The sequence below is a fragment of the Gambusia affinis genome, linkage group LG06, assembly GCF_019740435.1.
Source record: "Gambusia affinis linkage group LG06, SWU_Gaff_1.0, whole genome shotgun sequence".
NCBI classification, from domain to species: Eukaryota; Metazoa; Chordata; class Actinopteri; order Cyprinodontiformes; family Poeciliidae; genus Gambusia; species Gambusia affinis.
This window is the reverse complement of record NC_057873.1, coordinates 1704277-1724788: the sequence shown is the minus strand read 5'-3', so window position 1 is coordinate 1724788 and position 20512 is coordinate 1704277. Positions and strand designations below refer to the sequence as shown.

General features: G+C 40.6%; 6 protein-coding genes across 7 annotated transcripts in view; 5 read left to right on the top strand and 1 right to left on the bottom strand.

Annotated features, from left to right (window-relative positions):
• Positions 1 to 20512, bottom strand: part of LOC122832779 (olfactory receptor 52K1-like) — a 47768-nt gene that overhangs the window by 17221 nt on the left and 10035 nt on the right. The gene's annotated exons all lie outside the window — the stretch shown is intronic.
• Positions 279 to 1208, top strand: LOC122832785 (olfactory receptor 11A1-like). Its single transcript, XM_044119879.1, has one exon. The coding sequence runs from the start codon at positions 279 to 281 to the stop codon at positions 1206 to 1208; it is 930 nt and encodes a 309-aa protein (XP_043975814.1).
• LOC122832786 (olfactory receptor 142-like) lies at positions 3774 to 4700 on the top strand. The gene has a single exon (XM_044119880.1). It carries the CDS (start codon positions 3774 to 3776, stop codon positions 4698 to 4700), a length of 927 nt encoding a protein of 308 aa, XP_043975815.1.
• Positions 7444 to 8656, top strand: LOC122832781 (olfactory receptor 11A1-like). Its single transcript, XM_044119874.1, has one exon. The coding sequence runs from the start codon at positions 7715 to 7717 to the stop codon at positions 8654 to 8656; it is 942 nt and encodes a 313-aa protein (XP_043975809.1). The 5' UTR covers positions 7444 to 7714.
• LOC122833021 (olfactory receptor 52K1-like) lies at positions 15249 to 16193 on the top strand. Its single transcript, XM_044120316.1, has one exon. The coding sequence runs from the start codon at positions 15252 to 15254 to the stop codon at positions 16191 to 16193; it is 942 nt and encodes a 313-aa protein (XP_043976251.1). The 5' UTR covers positions 15249 to 15251.
• LOC122832782 (olfactory receptor 52N2-like) lies at positions 18660 to 19758 on the top strand. Its single transcript, XM_044119875.1, has one exon. It carries the CDS (start codon positions 18802 to 18804, stop codon positions 19735 to 19737), a length of 936 nt encoding a protein of 311 aa, XP_043975810.1. The 5' UTR covers positions 18660 to 18801; the 3' UTR covers positions 19738 to 19758.

Genomic DNA, 20512 nt, shown 5'->3' with positions numbered 1-20512 from the left:
GGAAGCCGCTGACGTTTCCACACCGAGTGGGAGAAGGAAACCGTTTTAATGAACCTCCAGCGTTCAGAGAGCTTCATGCTGCAGATGTTGGCTCTTTTTTCCAGATACCACTGACTCAAACCTTCAGGCTGATTATGACTCGATTGAAAACCCTCACAGATTGTCGTCAGCTTTATTACGCTGTGTCCAACATGTAGGATGGAGTTTGTGGTTAAATTCAGTTTTGTTGGTGAAATTGTTTAACTAAAGGAAGATTTTCATTCTCTAACTGAAATGTCATGATGACAAACTCTTCACAGGTTTTATTCTTTCTCCTGACTGCTTATATTGACTCTGGGGTTCTGGCGTATTTGTATTTCACTGTTGTCTTGTTTTTGTACATTTTAATCATTGTTTCCAACGTCCTGCTGATCGCGGTGATCTGTGTGAACCGGAGCCTACATGAACCCATGTACATGTTCCTCTGCAGCCTGTTTGTGAACCAACTGTACGGCAGCTCAGGCTTGTTTCCCTTCCTGCTGGTCCAGATCCTCTCTCATCTCCACTCAGTTGCTGCTCCGTTCTGCTTGCTTCAGGTTTTTATCGTCCATTCGTACGGGGCTGTTGAATTTCTAAGCCTAGCGGTCATGTCGTATGACCGGTACCTCGCTATCTGCTACCCTCTGCAGTACAACGCCAGGATGACACCAACGAAGATCGCAGCGCTCATCGCAGTGAGCTGGCTGTATCCGTTTGTTGTGATGTCTTTCTCTATGACTCTGATACCAGTGAATCTGTGTAGGAACCAGATTAACAAAGTCTACTGTGACATGCACTCTCTGGTCAAACTGGCCTGTTCAGACGCGGCATTAACCAACATTTATGGACTCATTGCTACGTTCAGCACCATCTTCATCTCGTTGCTCCTGATCCTCTACAGCTACATCAAGATCCTGTCTGTGTGTTTCTCTGGGTCCAAACAGACCCGTCAGAAGGCTGTGAACACCTGCACACCTCACCTGGCCTCCATCTTGAACTTCTCCTGCGGTGGAAGCTTTGAGATTTCCCAGAGCAGATTTGATATGAGTTTTCTGCCAAATGTTCTGCGGATTTTTCTGTCGCTTTACTTCCTGACTGCCCAGCCTCTTTTTAACCCGCTGATGTACGGCCTGAAGATGTCAAAAATCAGAAACGTTTGTAAAAGTCTAATTATGACTACAGACTACTGACATGGTTTTTATTGTATTCAACAACCAATACAAACTGACATATTATAGAAACAATACTAAGGTTTTTATTGGCAGATTTTGAACTTTAAAGCAAATCAGTAATGAAATAGTTATTTATTTTTAAGCAAAGAATAAATATAATAGATTCAAAAATATGTATTTTATATACAAAAAGACTATAGAATGTTCAGTTTTTAAGTCGGTTTTAATATCTATCAAAAAGTGTAACAGTGGAGAAATAAATGTCAATAAAAATCTTCTTGGAAAAACAACGATCATCTGACTGTTCTTTAAGTTCTGTATTTCAAACATTATGATCATGAAAAGAGATTAAATGCTAAAACAATAATTTTCACTGTTTACCAAATCAATCAATGGACGTGATATCAGAATATCTGGTAAATGAAGAGAGGCAGAAGATAAAGATGACTTCTTCCTTGCTCTGATCATCAAACCTACAATTTTTGGCACCTTGTGCACAAAGTGGATAGATAAGATATTTACTGCTGAATTCACAAAATTACAATGAAACTTTTAGTCAAGAGGTGGGGCGTTACGTTTTAGTTCTGACAGATGATTTATGGTGTTCAAGCTTCCTCAGTGAATAAAAGTTGAAGAAATTATAAGCAAGAATGAATGAAAGATATGGTGTTATTTACACTCATTCTAAATATGTTTTCCCCTATATATTCTTACAGGGAATAAATACATGTTATGTTATATTACACTACATTCCTTGCTGTATGTTCAAGTCAAAGCAGTTAGAGGTTCATTAGCCTGCTAGCAACAGTGCAGGATATCCACCTTTATACTTTGTTAAAGAAAGTTATGAACACATTTGAATAGATCTGTGGGAATAGACTGAGCCCCAAATCTGTGTCCTAAGGCCTCTCTAAATTGGCCTTAGATATGGTGACCTTTTCAGGCCACCATATCTAAGGCGACCTGGATATGGTGGCCTTAGATATTTGGATATATATATGGATATTTGTGAAAGGTGTCAAGCCTTTCACAAATACCTGGTGTTCATAGGCCTCAGGTCTCCCAGGACCCTGTAAGGATAAGTGGGCATGAACGATGGATGGATGTTCCAACATGACTGACCAACATGGTCATGTGCACCAGGGTATTTGGACCTGGAAGGTTATGAAGAACCGTGAGGATTCATCAAAACTTGAAAGTTAACACTGACTGATGCCAGATTCCCTTAGAGGGATTTAATGGTTACATAAGACCTTTTGATAAAAGGGCCCAATGACTTCATGGGGCTTCTGAAGCTGGTAGAAGATCAAAAGAACGTGCAATGGGTGGCGTTAACAACGTCCTGCACATGGCTGCCTGTTTAGACTCAACAAGGACATCCGCCTCTGTGCTCTGAATCTCAATCACAACTCTAGTACTTACAGTCAGTCTAACCTCTCTGGGCTCTGCCATTCAAGCAACAAATTCAAGCATAACTATCCAGGTGCCAACGCCACTGGCACCATCATGCCTTAAGAGCATTGTGCATAAGTAGTCTCAGAAGAACTCCTTTTGAACAACTCACAGCGGTACCAGTTTCTCACCAGCCAATAACCCTTTTCGGATCTGTTCTTTTCAGAAGTGTAAACCAGACTTCCACATTTCACAGGGCAGAAGCTGTATCTTCTGCACTGACCACTCTCTTCTCCTCAGACCTCTTGTCTTCATAAAAGTAAAAGGTTCCTTCTGCATCAGAAGACCAGGAATCCTCTGAAAACCTGACAATGTCTCCTCCTCATGACTGGAAACCTGGACTTACCAAATGGCCCCCATTTTTACTCAAATCTTCAATAACTCAGATCAGGAGAACACACCACTTTAGTCGGAGTTTGCCTCGTAATTGGTGGGTTACTGGTTTGAATCCCTGGTCGGTCTGTCTCAGACATTCTGTCATAGAGCAATGCACTTCATCAATCTTGCCTGCTGGTGGTTCATCAATCTTGCCTCCTGGTAGCGTCGGTGCATATCAGCCTCTCTTCTGTCAGGCTGTCCCAGAACAATATTGTATCTCATCACCATCAGAATGTGAATGTGTGCAGAAATGAGTGAATGACTTAGTGTAAAGTAAAAGTCTTCTGGACTTCATAAAGCACTCGACAAGAACAGATCTTATAATTCTTTCTCTCAGAGACTTTCTGAACTTCAACAAACTTCTGTTAATGATGTCCCACTGCACCAGAGGGTGTCTTAAAAACAAAATAAAACACCACAGACATCTCCATTTTGGAGGAAGGGGAGTAGTCACCGGTGTTACCAAGAGGACTGTGGGAAGGAAGGTGTTGGTCTCTCTGTGTTAATGAATCTCCATTGTCCAAAGAACTTCAACTGGAGACGATGCTGTAGATGTTGGCTCCTTTTTCCAGATACCATTGACTCAAACCTTCATCCTGACCAGGACTGAATGATTGAAAATCCTCACAGATGGTTGTCAGTATTATTACAGTGTCCAACATGTAGGATGGAGGCTGCAATTAAATTCAGTTTCTTTCACTAAAGGAAACTTTTAACATTATAATAAAACTATTGGGAATGTGAAACCTTATAATGACAAACTCTTCACAGGTTTTATTCTTTTTCCTGACTGCTTATATTGACTCTGGGGTTCTGACGTATTTGTATTTCACTGTTGTCTTGTTTTTGTACATTTTAATCATTGTTTCCAACGTCCTGCTGATCGCGGTGATCTGTGTGAACCGGAGCCTACATGAACCCATGTACATGTTCCTCTGCAGCCTGTTTGTGAACGAACTGTACGGCAGCTCAGGCTTGTTTCCCTTCCTGCTGGTCCAGATCCTCTCTCATCTCCACTCAGTTGCTGCTCCGTTCTGCTTGCTTCAGGTTTTTATTGTCCATACATACGGAGCAATTGAATTTCTAAACCTAGCAGTCATGTCGTATGACCGGTACCTCGCTATCTGCTACCCTCTGCAGTACAACGCCAGGATGACACCTAAAAAGATAACTGTGCTGATCGCAGTGAGCTGGCTGTATCCGTTTGTGGTGGTTTCCTTCTCTATGACTCTGATACCAGTGAATCTGTGTAGGAACCAGATTAACAAAGTCTACTGTGACATGCACTCTCTGGTCAAACTGGCCTGTTCAGACACCGTCATGTCCAACATTTATGGACTCATTGCTACGTTCGGCACCATCTTCATCTCTCTGCTTCCAATCCTCTACAGCTACATCAAGATCCTGTCTGTGTGTTTCTCTGGGTCCAAACAGACCCGTCAGAAGGCTCTGAACACCTGCACACCTCACCTGGCCTCCATCTTGAACTTCTCCTGTGGTGGGGGTTTCGAGGTTTCCCAGAGCAGATTTGATATGAGTTTTCTGCCAAATGTTCTGCGGATTTTTCTGTCGCTTTACTTCCTGACTGCCCAGCCTCTTTTTAACCCGCTGATGTACGGCCTGAAGATGTCAAAAATCAGAAACGTTTGTAAAAGTCTAATTATGACTGTAAAACTCTGACATGATTGCATAGAATTAAAAATCTTCAAAAATTAAATAATCTAGAAATAATAGGAATGTTTTTAGTGTCTGAAATTGAATCTTAAAACAAATTAGGTCTAATCAGACACTGATTTATTTTTAAGCAGCTTTCTGTTCGAGAGGATGAAAATAAAATTTTCAGAAACTCATCCTTAACCTAATTTATTTCAGAAAAGTGTTTTACCAACACAAATACAGTGAAGAAGGTATTTTTGGATGTATCCAGATGAACATGTTTATTTTGACGCCTCAGGTGACTCAAGGTTTTCAGACTTCAGAAAAACTTCACTTCACATTTCTGAGAATTTAAAATTTGTAAATAAATTTTAATGTCTATCACATGTTGCATTAAAGTGGAGAAATGAAAATAAAGTAAGATCTTCCTGGAGAAACATGACTGTTACCTTGATGCTCTTTAAATTTTATATTTCAACCACTAGTGTTTTTCTGTTTTACAGAACTGATTGGGGGATTTATTATTTATAATATAGACATAATTTACCAAATATGTCAATGATTTATTCATTGACAAGACCTGTTTGAAAGTCTGTTACAGTGTTAACATGGACAGTGGTGGATTAGAGCATTAAATCTAAATTTAATACTGATGAATTCACAAAATTAGAACTCAACTTTTAGTTGAGCTTTAAGTGATAACTAACATAAAATAATCAGTAAGAACAACTTTATCTGACTACTGAGTTGTGTGTTAATTTGAGCGCATTAGATTGATTTGTTTTGGATGCAGCAATGGATAATATTAGTATAAATGAGTCAATTCCTTTTAATTATATAAACTTTTATGTTCCTCGACGTACAGGTTGCAGAAATGAGGAAAAAATATTTTTCCTTCAGATTTATTCTTTAATCTCAGCCCTAGTATTAGCTACAGGTCTTTTGAATATCATACCTTAGTTTTTCTCCTCCAAACTGTAAAACACTAGACCAGGGGTCACCAACACGGGGCCCGCGGGCCCCCGGTCGCCCGATGGGACTTTGTCAGTGGCCCGATGGAGCAAGTTCTAAAAATAGCCGCTGTCATTAGGGAGCACTGCCAAAGAAATGATTTAATTTAATGTTTTTACATTGAATTAAAAACATTTGTTTATATTTAGATTTTTTTTTAAAGTAAATTATAAAAAATTTTTAAAATAAATTGCTTTATGCATAAAACTCTTTTCTATAGTTAAAGTTCAGAACTGGTCAGACGCCTGCAGGGTTTTATCGGAGGGCGGCGGCGCCTGCAGGGTTTTATCGGAGGGCGGCGGCGCCTGCAGGGTTTTATCGGAGGGCGGCGGCGCCTGCAGGGTTTTATCGGAGGGCGGCGGCGCCTGCAGGGTTTTATCGGAGGGCGGCGGCGCCTGCAGGGTTTTATCGGAGGGCGGCGGCGCCTGCAGGGTTTTATCGGAGGGCGGCGGCGCCTGCAGGGTTTTATCGGAGGGCGGCGGCGCCTGCAGGGTTTTATCGGAGGGCGGCGGCGCCTGCTGCTTTTGTGCGATGCTCACATGATGAGCGTTGGAGAGCTGGTTGAGCTCCTGCAGGTCAGTGATAGTTTTGTACTTTCTGAACTGTCGGACTTTTTTATTTTTTTCGACATCTGCTGGTTTCAACCAACTGGTGACCCGTCAGCTTTTAAGTTCGCAAAACTACAAAAAGAGCTAATAAACCGGCGACCCGCCAGAACCGCGCACTGTAAAAACTCAGGTGGGATCTTAGAACAACAAGAGATTCAAACTCCACTCATCAATTTTTAAATGACCGATAACATTTAGGCTTCAGCTGCCCTTTGACCCCCAGAGACTCACACTGGGGGCCTTACTCTAATATGCGCTACATACAAGATGTTAAAAAAATACAATAATTTTTCGTTTCTGTTTTTATTTAAAGGAAAATCTCTCAGTGCCTCCAGATGTTCAGCTGCAGCTGCAACAATCCAGACTCTCAGTCACTTTGGACAATTTAGAATCAGACAGAAAATCTCCAACAGGGAATCAAACTCACAACTCTGAACTAAGAACTTCTGATCTCATGATGGTAATGAACCATATCTACCATGATAAATTATTACTGATAACTATTGTCAGTAATCCCTAACATTAATATGATCATATATACATATATGTATTATTGTTATAAAGGCTGAGACAACAATATTTATGTCTGAATCAAACCAGCAGCCCTTCATGTTGCTCTGGACCCGGGAAGCAGCTCCCAGTCTCTAGGAGGTCGGTGACCTCTGACCTAAACCCACTAGGCCTTACTCTAATATTTTTAGATCAGGTCTCAGATTTACTCTCTGAGTTTTAATTAAATCCTGGTAAAGCAACGATAGTGGGGGATTTTAGCATAGTTATAGCCTAAATTAATTTTTTAATGCTGTCCTGGTCTCAGTTGATGTTGCTGTAAGAATCCACAGACCTACCCACTCCTGCCATCACACTGTAGACCATGTTAACGTATGACACTGAGTGTGAAGAAACAGCAGTACTTTCCTATAACACTGGAATGGCTGACAACTTCCAATACACCTGGAGTTCATTTCAGCAGAAGCATGATGCTGTATAATACTGATATAACTTAGTTTTGTTGTATTTTCTGCAGTTCCAAAACTTCCTGATCTTCAACAAACTTCAGTTAATGAAGTCCCACTGCACAGGTGTGTGTCTTACAAACATCATGAGGACCACGGAGGAGGCGCCGCTCCGTTTTGGAGGGAGGGGCTCTGATGATGTTGCCATGTTGCCTGTGGCAGGACGTATCTCCTGTGTTTGGGTGAATCTCCAGTGTCCTGAGATGATGTCTGACATGTTGGTTCCAATCTCCAGTTGACTCAAACCTTCAGGCTGATTATGACTCGATTGAAAACCCTCACAGATTGTCGTCAGCTTTATTACGCTGTGTCCAACATGTAGGATGGAGTTTGTGGTTAAATTCAGTTTTGTTGGTGAAATTGTTTAACTAAAGGAAGGTTTTTATGCTCTAACTGAAATGTCATGATGACAAACTCTTCACAGGTTTTATTCTTTTTCCTGACTGCTTATATTGACTCTGGGGTTCTGGCGTATTTATATTTCACTGTTGTCTTGTTTTTGTACATTTTAATCATTGTTTCCAACGTCCTGCTGATCGTGGTGATCTGTGTGAACCGGAGCCTACATGAACCCATGTACATGTTCCTCTGCAGCCTGTTTGTGAACGAACTGTACGGCAGCTCAGGCTTGTTTCCCTTCCTGCTGGTCCAGATCCTCTCTCATCTCCACTCAGTTGCTGCTCCGTTCTGCTTGCTTCAGGTTTTTATCGTCCATTCGTACGGGGCTGTTGAATTTCTAAGCCTAGCGGTCATGTCGTATGACCGGTACCTCGCTATCTGCTACCCTCTGCAGTACAACGCCAGGATGACACCAACGAAGATCGCAGCGCTCATCGCAGTGAGCTGGCTGTATCCGTTTGTGGCGATGTCCTTCATGATGTCTCTGGTGCCAGTGAATCTGTGTAGGAACCAGATTAACAAAGTCTACTGTGACATGCACTCTCTGGTCAAACTGGCCTGTTCAGACGCGGCATTAACCAACATTTATGGACTCATTGCTACGTTCAGCACCATCTTCATCTCGTTGCTCCTGATCCTCTACAGCTACATCAAGATCCTGTCTGTGTGTTTCTCTGGGTCCAAACAGACCCGTCAGAAGGCTCTGAACACCTGCACACCTCACCTGGCCTCCATCTTGAACTTCTCCTGCGGTGGAAGCTTTGAGATTTCCCAGAGCAGATTTGATATGAGTTTTCTGCCAAATGTTCTGCGGATTTTTCTGTCGCTTTACTTCCTGACTGCCCAGCCTCTTTTTAACCCGCTGATGTACGGCCTGAAGATGTCAAAAATCAGAAACGTTTGTAAAAGTCTAATTATGAATTCTGAATATTTTAAAAAAGCATAATACATAAGAGTAAAAGTAATGTTTTAGTGCCTGATGTTCACATTCATATCAAATCCAAGATTTTATTGTTTCCATATATATTCCAACTCCAGAGGATTTATAAAACATCTTTAAACAGATTTCTTAAAACTGTTTCTTTTCTCTAACAGGTCTTAAGCAAAAAAAGACAGAGGAAAGTTTTTTAGAAAGATTCCCAGAAGAAAATCTGATCATTTTAGTACAATGTAAAACCAGCTGGAAGGTGGTTTTTATAAAAGCTGCATCTATAACGTTTAAATTAAATCCAATGTCTCTCAAAATGCTGCAACAGTGGAGAAAAATATGAGAATAAAGAATTTCTTCCTGGATAAATGTGAGTTTCATCTGGCTGCTTCCTAACATCTTCAGATCAACCATAATGATTTATTTTTTTGTTTGTTTTTGCAGATTCTTCTCAGAAAGTTGTTGTACAGAAATTTATTGTTTATAATTTTTATATAGTTCACCAAATTAATCAACATCACATATTGTGGTAAATAAAGAGAAGTCTTGCATGAAGCTGTCAGGTAGCAGAGTAAACGTGCTCAGAGGTGGTTCTGGACTCGGTCCAAAGATTTACACTGAGGGTAACCAAAACAGCCAAACTACGAATGGTTTACAGTTTATGGTGAGGTAAAAACCAAAGATCAGAAACGGTGTGCTGTGTATCTGCATGAAGAGAGACTGACTTGATAGTTTATTGGAGATTCGTCTAGATTCAACCCTGAGATCCCCTCAGAGCCAGAGCACAGATTTTTAATTTCCTTTTCGACCTGGTAAAAAAACTTTCTTTGTTCAGTAAAGTCTGTGTAAACAGTGCAGTCTTCATAGAGCTCCAACACTGACGTTTTGAAGGTGACACTGTGTACGACATGTTGGTCCCGAGGCCTGGCACTGCAACTAATTTGTCCCACAAGTGACGTGATAAACGATAATGTTCAAGGAATATAATGGTAATAATGGCTTTATAATGCAAGAATACATTATCAAAGATCAATATTCATTTCTAATCAACATTTACCACCAAATCTATAAACAAAACAACAGAAACAGCAAATCAAACAAATTATGAAGTTTCTATAAACAAATCTGTCCTTTAAAAAAAGGTTTAGTTGAGACCAAAGCACCAGACTGAAGACTTTCATCATCTGGTTTTTAGCAGAGAGAAAAAAGAGAAAGATTATAAATTATGCAAATAGAAATTATTGAGGTTGTTTTAATTTATCATGCCATGAATTGATGTACTGATTACTGCAACAGACATATTGGTCACCCTTAAACTGCTGACATGAGGATGTTTCAGGAAAGATGCTCTGTGCATAAAAACGTAGAACAGAGTCTCCGTTCTTTCCAGGCCCTTAATGCATCATTCAGATTATTGCTCAGATCTGGATGAATCTTAGCTGAATCATAAGAAAGTTCCCAAAGAAATATGAACAGTTCAGATCACACAACTACTGTGTCTGGTTTTTGTTGCCACACAGGACCAGTTGAAATGGAAAAACCTCCAGTTACAGGTTCTGTTAACTCAACACTAAGAAACTCAATATTTACTGTGTTCTGGTGAAAAACATCCAAACAGCCGTCCAACGTCTGTTTTTTTTAGACTTCCTGTCTCTTAATAGGAGTGAACTCATGCTGAACTTATATTAGTCTCAAAGCGTAGGCCTGTCGGATCACAGATTGGGGTCAGTGGGATGTTGAGCCACTTGGTGCAGAGAGGTGGCCATCTTTCATCAGTCAGTGACCACAGACCTCCAGCACTCTTGTGGTGTTGAGATTAGCCAGAGAGCAAAGCAAAAACAACTTCAAGGATTTGGTTTTCACTGAGAGCAGCTGGATCTAAGCTTCATTTCTCCTGTTTATGGTGCATCTTTGGGGCGATGGTGTTGATGGTGGCAGGAGTTCGTCCTGTAGCAGGACGGAGGTCGTTCAAGCTCCCGTCTTTGTTGGATAAAATCCTTCGCCGACACACCCGCAGGTGGTCAGAAGGGTCAATGGTGCCGGTGCCTCTGTCAGACTGCCTCAGGGCAGCAATGGCTGCTATCCAGTAGCTATCAGCATGGTAATGTGTGCATGAATGGGAACGACTGATTTCATTGTAAATCGTCTTAGTTTCCCAAAAAGCAACTATGCATGTCAGATTTCATTTTATCTTCACACCCCAACCATCAATCTCACATAGCTGAATTTTCATTGACTGTATAATTACACAATTTGACATTTATGGAAACACAAAAAATTCTTTAAAAAATTCTTGCTTTTTGATAAAAAAAATTTTGCCCCTTTGATGAGGCTGTATCAGAATTGGTTTATTTCACAAAACTGCAATAGAAACCTTTTCCTTATCACACGAGTCACATGATCAACAACTGGATGTTGCCGCTGGTGCAAACAACGAAGAAGACGACAACAGGAAGCAGTTGAAGGATGATGGTGCAACATGATTTTTAATGACTTGTCGCGTGAACAAATGTGTTTCTGTGATTTTAATTGGGTTTCTTATTTAATGGAAACACCACAACTGCAAAATTTTCTTTTCTCAACACTGGTAGAATACTGTCAACATTTATTAAGGAAATTCAGCTAAGAAGAGAAACTCCACAGTCATAAGTTGAATTGTCAGCTAAACTCTGATGACACTTCTAAGATTACTATAATAAAAGATTTTTATCATGCTCCTTTTTATTAGACAATCTTCTCTTTCTCGTTTTGGTTAAAAATTCACAAACTGAAGACAGAAAGGGAGGATTTTAAATATGCTGAGTTAATATGAAATATGAACTTTAGGAAAGTTCAGTTTCCAGTTTGATAGAAACATAATCGGTGAGTGTCTGTTTCAACTGGCAGACATAAAGGTGACTGAAAAGACTCCCAATCTTCAGATTATGTTGCTAGAACTAAAATAAATATAAAGTTACATGGTGAGTTGCATCACTGATTAATAAAGTTTGTCCTTGTTTTGCCATCCTTCCTCTGTTAAGCACAGCAGAGAATAAACACCCAACGCAGCAACCTGGAGCTGATTGGTGGTAACCATGGCAACAGCAGAGCATCCTCTCCTGGTTTCTCCCACTGCTGTCTGCACTAATTGTCCTGTGTCCTAATGTCCACACAGACGCCCTCTGGGCCCGGCGTTGTGCTCCAAATGGTGAAACTGGGGATCTCAGCAGGGGCTCATTACCGATACGACACAGTTAGCATGATGTAACCGCACAGATGACCTCCCGCCGTGACCTTGACAGCACCCTGCAGCTCAGAGTGGTTTCATCTGTTACTGCAGTTTAATGACCCAGAAAAAGAAAGTAATGGATGCAATCTGAAAAGCTCAAACAGAGCAGGCCTTCCACAAATAAACCTCACCCTGCTACTCTGAACTTCAGGGTATTTTTTGGATCTTACTGTTGATAGCAACTTTTTATGATTGTACCAGTGCAACAGGACTAAAGTTCCCATAATGCTTTTCGGCACAGAATGCCTGTACTGAACATGCTCCACGGTTTCCAGTAAAGTATGTTGTGATCATCCAGCGTCCTCATTATGCAGTACCGGCCTCTGGGTTTGGGTGGGATCATGGTATGGGCTTGTCTCATGGCAAAGCTCATTTCCTTTTTATCTACACCACAGCGTTATATGCGGTACAACAGCGGGGTTACTAAACTTCATAACTTCTTATTCATGCTGGCAGCACTTCCAGAAAAGAGCAGGACCTCTGGCCAGGTCTCAGGGGAAGCTGTTCCTCTTTGAATCTTCACCGTTTTCTGGTCCAGTCAACTCTCTGCTGGTTGCATCTGGATGCTTCTGCTACTTTGGCTCCATTGGAAACCTTTAGACTGATCTCAGTTCCAACTAACCCCTCAATCCAGCGGCCTCCTGGTCATAAAACACAAAGAGTTTCTGCATGTGGGCCTCATTTCTGCCTCCAAGTTGGTCCAAAGACCCCAGGACCTCCTACAGGCTCCTGACATGGCTGTATGAACTCTTAGCAACCCCCAAAGTAGCATCTGCTTCCCAACACATTCCTTCTGTTGTGTAGGTTTGAAAGGCATTTGGAGTTATCGGCTTAGATTGGGAATTCTCAAAAAACACCAACAAACTTGGATGTAGGCACAGAGTGGAAAAGTCCACAGAGTGGGAAAGTCCACAGAGTGGGAAAGTCCACAGAGTGGGAAAGTCCACAGAGTGGGAAAGTCCACAGAGTGGGAAAGTCCACTTTGACGGAGGAATGGGAAAGAACGATCAGCACCGTGACATGAAGGGATTGTTGGAACATCCAACCATGGGCTCTGATGGACTCGCTTCTGTTAGTCTACTAGATAAAGAGCTATCAAAGAGCATGCCATTTCTACTTTTCATTAGCATACAAAGTTTTCCAACGTCACTTTCTTCAGCCTGTCTACTAGAGAACGGCCGTCCACAATGAGCCTGGTTCTGCTTCTGCTGGAGATTTCCTCCTGTTAAAGAGGAGTTTCTCCTCTCCACTGTCACTACATGCTTGTCCATGAATGCCTTAAGTAATAAACTGAACATACTTTGTTGTTTGAATTGTAGCACCAGTCGGACTGATTGAATTTACTTTTCATTTTAAAATACCTTGAGATGATAGGTTATGAATTTACACTATAAAAATAAAGTAACTTTAATCAAACAGTAAATTAACCGTTACATATTTGTGGGCTTTTGTTCTACAGTTTGGTGCAAACATTGACAAGTTTTAAAAAATTATATTTGTTAATCAATATGTATCTTTACTCACACAATGTTTGGTGCAACCAACAGACTGAAACATTCCTTACTTTTATCTTTTGTAGTATCTGATAACAAGAGCCTGGCATCAACAAACATCCTGCTTGGTCTCCATGGAGAGTTGGACCTCCAGCAGAGCCAAACAGAGAGCATAAAGATGCAGCCCGAGAGGTTTGTTACAGCAAGATATTTAGCTGACCTGAAGCTCCATCAGCTGAAATCCTGTAGGATCCAATTTGTGGTTTCAACTTCGATCTGTTGGGTTTTAATGATGCTGATGAGTTTTTCCAAGCAGTCCAAGGATTTTATTGCAGTGAAATATTTTCCATCTGCTCCTCAAACTATTGTGTGCATTTAGTATTAATGTGTATTCCTTTGTACTTTAATTATAGTAAATATCGACTTGCTTCTTCTATAAACTTCACATTGTTTAGTAAGTATTGATGCTCAGCTCTGCATAAGGGTTTCCAGATATAATATTTGTCTATAAAATCTGAGGTTTCCTCTCATGATTGTAGATCTTACTTGATAATCTCTCTGCTTTGCTCTGTTTTCTGATCAGTTTATGTGTTTGACACGAAACCAACAAGGCTGAAGGTAAAGATTCAGGCTTCTCTGTTTTAGTGACAGCAAGAAGTTTGAGCAGATGGTAAACAGTTGTCAGATAAACAACAAATAATGACCTTTTTCACGATGTTATTGTTTATTTAAAAACTCAGCAGTGGTTTCCATCTGACTTTCTCTTAGCTTGGTGTTCAGGGATTATGGTTCCTGTTTGCTTTATTGTGTTGCTTCTGTTTAATAAGGTTTGTGGACATTTGTTTCTCCACCGCTCCATGAAGGTCCAACCACGGCATTTCTTTAAGATTGAAGTCTGGACTTGATCTTAAACAAAATGAGTCTTTTCTTTTTTTTAGCCATTCTGCTGTAGATCTGTTGCTGTGTTTGGGACAGTCGCTCTGCTGATGACCCAGTTTGGGACAAGCTTCAGCTGTTGGACTGATACACAAACATTGGACTGTAGAAGACTTTGGTTTATAGTGTATAGTTTAAAACGAGGGCAGCAGGGCATCCTGGAGCTTTGGCTGCAAACAACGGTCACAGGCAGAGGAGGATTCAGTCCCTTCAATAAAATAGTTGGAGCAGTGTCCAAGAACCGAAGGACACCAACCCTTGAGGCCGTTGAGGGACACTGCTGTTTGATGTGTCTTTTTCTGTTTCATACACCTGATTTAAATAAATGGTTCATTAACAGATACTTGCAGATTTTATAGAGGAACGGCCTTTAAGTTCTGAATCTTATGTCATTTATGGGTCATATTTTCTGCTGATTGACTGTCAGTCCAAATTCTGAATTTTTAACTTCAGCATAATTCATGTTGCTATGTGCTTTAACATGCGACAGATTTTCAACCTTGCACAGATTTTCTAAGGCCCACTGGTATCTTCCAGTTTTGGACTACAAAGCTTTGGTTTTGACTTTAACCCTCCCAGTCTTAACGCGACGCTCAGGCAAAGCGCAGCAGATGTCACCATCAGACAACAGGGTAGTGACCAGTTCCCAACTATAAAAAGCGTACGCGGGGTCAGTGCAACTCTGCCAGGACCGCGCACAGTAAATAAAATGTACACAGAGTCAACTGGACCCACTCTTGGGACTGCAGGAGGGTTTAAAAATGACCTGAAGTTCAAAACTTTGCATGAAACTCAACTAAAAACAAAAGTTTACTGATTTGTTCGTAGTACTCATGATACTGATAGAAACTAATGTTTCTGTCTTTGTTTTCAGGCCGACTGAATCAAGGCTGTAACAGGATTAGGTAAAAAGAAGATGCAGAACGTCTCTTCACAGCAGCACTTTATCCTGAACGGTTTTGCAGAACTGGGCGACCTGAGGCCGGTCCTCTTCGTCCCGTTCCTCCTCATGTTCATCGTGGCTCTGCTGGCCAACTCCCTGCTGGTTTATGTTGTCGTTTCTCAGAGGAGCCTTCATCAGCCAATGAGCATCCTCATCGCCGGCATGTCTTGTGTTGATCTCTGTCTGCCGGTTTTCTTTGTTCCCAACATGTTGCTCAGCTTCCTGTTTGACTGGAAGGGAATCTCTCTGATTGGCTGCCTGGTTCAGATGCACTTCATTCACTTCTTTGGAACATTTCAGTCCACCTTCCTGGTGTGGATGGCTCTGGATCGATACTTTGCCATTTGTTTGCCACTCCACTACCATGAACTGATGGCGCTGCAGAGATTCCTGAAGTTTATCGTCCCGATGGTCGTCAGAAACATGCTCCTCATCTCTCTGTTTGTGAGTTTGGCAGGAAGGCTGTCGTTCTGCAGGAATGTGATGAACCACTGTTTCTGTGAGCACATGGCCTTGGTGGAGCTGGCCTGTGGATCCACCGCCATCAACAACCTGGCTGGACTGATCACTGTCTTCCTCATCCCTGTCTTTGATTTCTTATTTATCGCTGCGTCTTACATTCTGATAATCAGCACCATGTTGAGGTCCAGCAAGACCCACGTCAAAGCATTACACACCTGCATCACTCACGCAATGGTGATCACAGTTAGCTTAGCCTTGGCTCTCATTGCTTTACTTTCATATCGGATTAAGAATGAACTTCCTCCGGCCGTCCGGGTTTTCTTCAGTACCATGTACTTATTGTTCCCAAGCTGCTTCAACCCGATCATCTACGGCATCAGAACCACGGAGATCAGGCAGCACATGCAAAAGACGCTGACGCACTGGAAACGATTCGTCCAAACTGGACCTTAGAGTTCCTAAATACTCCAATAAAGACGCTGCTGTTGAATTTACAGTAAAACGTTGATGGGAGACTGAAGGCATAAATATTTTAAACACTAACATCCCTACAGTTCATTATTCTCTGGTTCAAGCTGAGATTAGTGGTTACCATTATGTGGTTATATATTAAACTGTGTGGTTCAATTAGATTAAAAAATACTTTATCGATCCCAAAGAGAAGCTAAATGTTGTAACTGATGGCTGTGAGCAGAAAAAGCCTCCTGTAGCAGTCAGTATCTCAGCAGTTCTCAATAAGCCTTCAGAGATACTCTGTTGTTGTGTCACAGTCTGATGAAGAGGATAATCAGAGTTGTACATAACCTGCTTTATTTTATTTTCTAACGTATTCCAGTCCTAGTTCAGCTCCTCAGTGTTTATTAATCACATTTCACCCAAAAATAATCAAATAATCAATCTTGTTAGGTAAAATATTTCCCACCGTCATGCCAAGGTCACATCTGTGAACTTCAACCCTGCAGCAAACCCAGGAACGGTCGAGCAAACCTACGAGCTGCCCCAAGAGACTCAGGAAAGGAAATGTGATCAAACCTTTCTTTAAAATGTCGGAGTAACCGAAGATATAAAAGGTCTGAGTCAGTGGGAGTCTGTTTTCACAGCCATAAAGAAGATATGAGCAGACGTTCAGTAACAGGTGAAACTATCAAAGCTGAACTGCCAGCAGATTATCATTTAAATTCAAATCATTTCTGCTGTTCTAACTTTTCTCTCACTCTATTTATTCTCCTTCACATCTTTCAGGGATTTGAGTGTAACAGGAACATTTAGTGATCCTTTTCAGTGTTTTAGCATGTGTGTTTTGAGATCTAAACTTCTCTTTTTAAGTTTTGTCTGATGAGAGAATTTCTCCTTTATGGTTGTTTCAACATGTATGTTTAAAATGTTGCTAATATGTTTTCTTTTAAAATCAGAGTCTGAAGACATTGATGTAGTTCAGGGGTCAATGGGGGACCAGCACCTTTTTCCTTTAAACATACATTTCTCATGTGCAAAATTAGCATTTATGGTATTTTTGATTTTAACATTTACAATAGAATTATGTTGGTAAGTTTAACTTGTTTGCAACTTGTTCAGCATTTTGCTGCTTTTCTTCTCAAGTTGGATGTCATATTAAGCAGATAAAGGTGTTTTCCTGCCATTTTAAACTCTGAATGTTTTCTAAAGATAAAGAAGTAAAAACTTCCAATGAGAAAATTATTGCGATTACATTTCAAATCTTCAGGGTCACTCTTCACTCTCCATTGTTTCTCTTCCAGTACAAAAAGAAGAAATGTGAGAAACTGTCGATGTTGAAAGTTTATGTAACAAATACGGATTTTTGCCAAGAATTTTATGACAATATGAGTTTGTCTAGGTGCAAATACACTTATTTAACAAGTAAAATAATATACATGATGTAAAAACGGAAACTCAAAACTTATTCTAAAAAACTTAAGATAAAAATTAAACATTATTATCTATCAATCAATCAATCAAACTTTATTTGTATAGCATATTTCAGCATCAAGGCATTTCAAAGTGCTTCACATCAAATCAAACAGAAACACAATGCAACATGGAATGAACAATAAAAACACAACATCAAGTCAAGTTTCATCAATAAATATGTAATTGATTACGTTTCAAATACAATCCTAAACAAGTGGGTTTTTAGTTGGGATTTAAAGGAAGTCAGTGTTTCAGCTGTTTTACAATTTTCTGGAAGTTTGTTCCAGATTTTTGGTGCATAGATGCTGAATGCTGGTTCTCCTCGTTTGGTTCTGGTTCTGGTTCTGGAGAGCAGAACCAGAACCTGAGAGGTTCTGGAAGGTTGATACAACAGCAGCAGATCTTTAATGTATTGTGGTGCTAAACCATTCAGTGATTTATAAACTAACAGTATTTTAAAGTCTATTCTCTGAGCTACAGGGAGCCAGTGGAGAGACTTTAAAACTGGTGTTATGTGCTCTATCTTCCTGGTTTTAGTCAGAACTCCAGCAGCAGCATTCTGGATCAGCTGCAGCTGTTTGATTGATTTGTTGGACAGACCTGTGAAGACGCTGTTACAATAATCAATACGACTGAAGATAAACGCATGGATGAGTTTCTCTAGATCTGGCTGAGACATTAGTCCTTTAATCCTGGAAATGTTCTTCAGGTGATAGAAGGCCGTCTTTGTAACTAGAGAAAACCTTCCACAAAGCCAGTGACGTGTTTTGATAAAATATCACAAAACATATTTAGGACTTCTAAAATATGGCCAAATTCATTTTTCATGAAACTGAAGTATTTTAAATACATGTTAACATCTCTTTTCCTAGAGGTTATGGAGAGTTTCATAGTTGGTTTAGATTGAGGTTTTCCTGTATTTGATATGTTCTTTATGCGGAGGGGTTTTCTACAGTTCATTGCATTTATTTGATTCAGATGCGTTGGAGATGTCTTCAACATCAGAAGTAGTTCAACTACATTAATGTATGATTGGTTGGTTGGAAATCAACATTGACCTGATTTCCTTTTTTTCTACTTGTCTTTCAGTCTGATCCTGAAGCTCTGGACCAGGACGGTTTGGTAGAAGACGATGATGGAACCATTAAAGGAAAACATTTCCTTGCACAACTACTTCATCTTCAGTGGCTTCAGTGAGCTTGGAGCTCTGAAATCCTTCATTTCTATCCCCTTCCTGATTCTGTTCTTTGTGTCTCTGTTTGCCAACTCCCTGCTGATCTATGTGGTCGTTTCACAGAGGAGCCTCCACTCCCCGATGTACATCCTCATCGCCTGCTTGTCATTTGTTGATATGTGCCTGCCACTGATTCTCATCCCCAACCTGTTGCTGAACGTCTTGTTCAACGCCAGCGGGATCTCTCTCAGCGGCTGCCTGGTTCAGATGTTTTTGATTCACATGTTAGGAGCTTGTCAGTCGGCTCTTCTGGTCTGGATGGCGTTGGATCGATACTTTGCCATCTGCAGGCCCCTTTCCTACCATGATCACATGTCTTTACCCAGATTCCTCAGGTTTATCATCCCAGTTATGATCAGGGATGTGATCATGGTGTCAGCAGTGGTGATTCTGGCAGGCAAAGTGTTGTACTGCTTCAGGAATGTGATAAACCATTGTGTCTGTGAACACATGGCCTTGGTGGAGTTGGGCTGTGGCAGCACAGCCATCAACAGTCTGGTTGGGTTATTAGGAGTCTTTGTGGTTACTGTAGTTGATTTCTTGTGCATCGCTGCTTCATATATAATCATATTCCACTCTGTGCTGCGTTCAGGTAAATCCAGTGCTAAAGCTCTGCACACCTGCATCACTCACATCATCGTCATCATCATCAGTTTGACCTTTGTGCTCACGGCTTTCCTGTCGTATCGGATTAACAGTCTCCCAAACGCTGGTCGTGTTTTTGTCAGCATCATGTACCTGTTTCTTCCCAGCTGTATAAACCCGATCATCTACGGAGTCAGAACCACTGAGATTCGACAAAATATCCTCAAAGTGCTGTCTTCTTGTCGGTAAATAAGAACTGGGAAATATTTTTTAAAACTAAAAAACTAATTTTAATTAAGTACTTTTTCAGTCATCCTGTTACGCTATTACATCTCTAAATGAGAGGATCCGTTTTGGTGGCCTTAGGATTGCATCGCTGCGTTTTGCAGATGATGCTGTCCTATGGGCTTCACTGCAGCGTGAAGCTGCTGGGATCAGAATCAGTGCCTCCAAGTCTGAGGCAGAAAAGGGTCGAGTTCCTGTGACATGGGGGACGATGCAAGGAATTAATCCACACTAAACATTTTGACTTGATTACTTTAGCATAACTGAACCTGGACTATAAAACTGCTGCAAGGTAAAAACATGGCGGATTCATAAAACGGTTTAGCAGGAAGTCATGACCTTGTTTAGCAGTTCCACAGCAAATGCGGTGATGAGACAATAAAACATTACAAACAATAGAGAATGAACAAACTGAAAAATATAACCCAAAGAGATTATAGAGATATCTACACAGCAGCGAGAGAATAAAACTACAGTTTGAATTCCTAGACACACAAAATACACAAAAAATAAAGTTATGGGCTAAAAAAATTGGATTTTGAATTTTGTTCCCTTTAAATGAAAAACCTACAGAAAGCACCAATTTCTTTTATTTGACTAAGTGTTGGAATAACTAACAGTTGATTGCAACAATGTGGAGTTTAACAGTGTTTTAACAGCTAATGCTAAAAGCATCAAGCTAGCAGACTAACCCATAGAAATTCATTAGACTGGAATCAACAACAAACTGACCAATTCC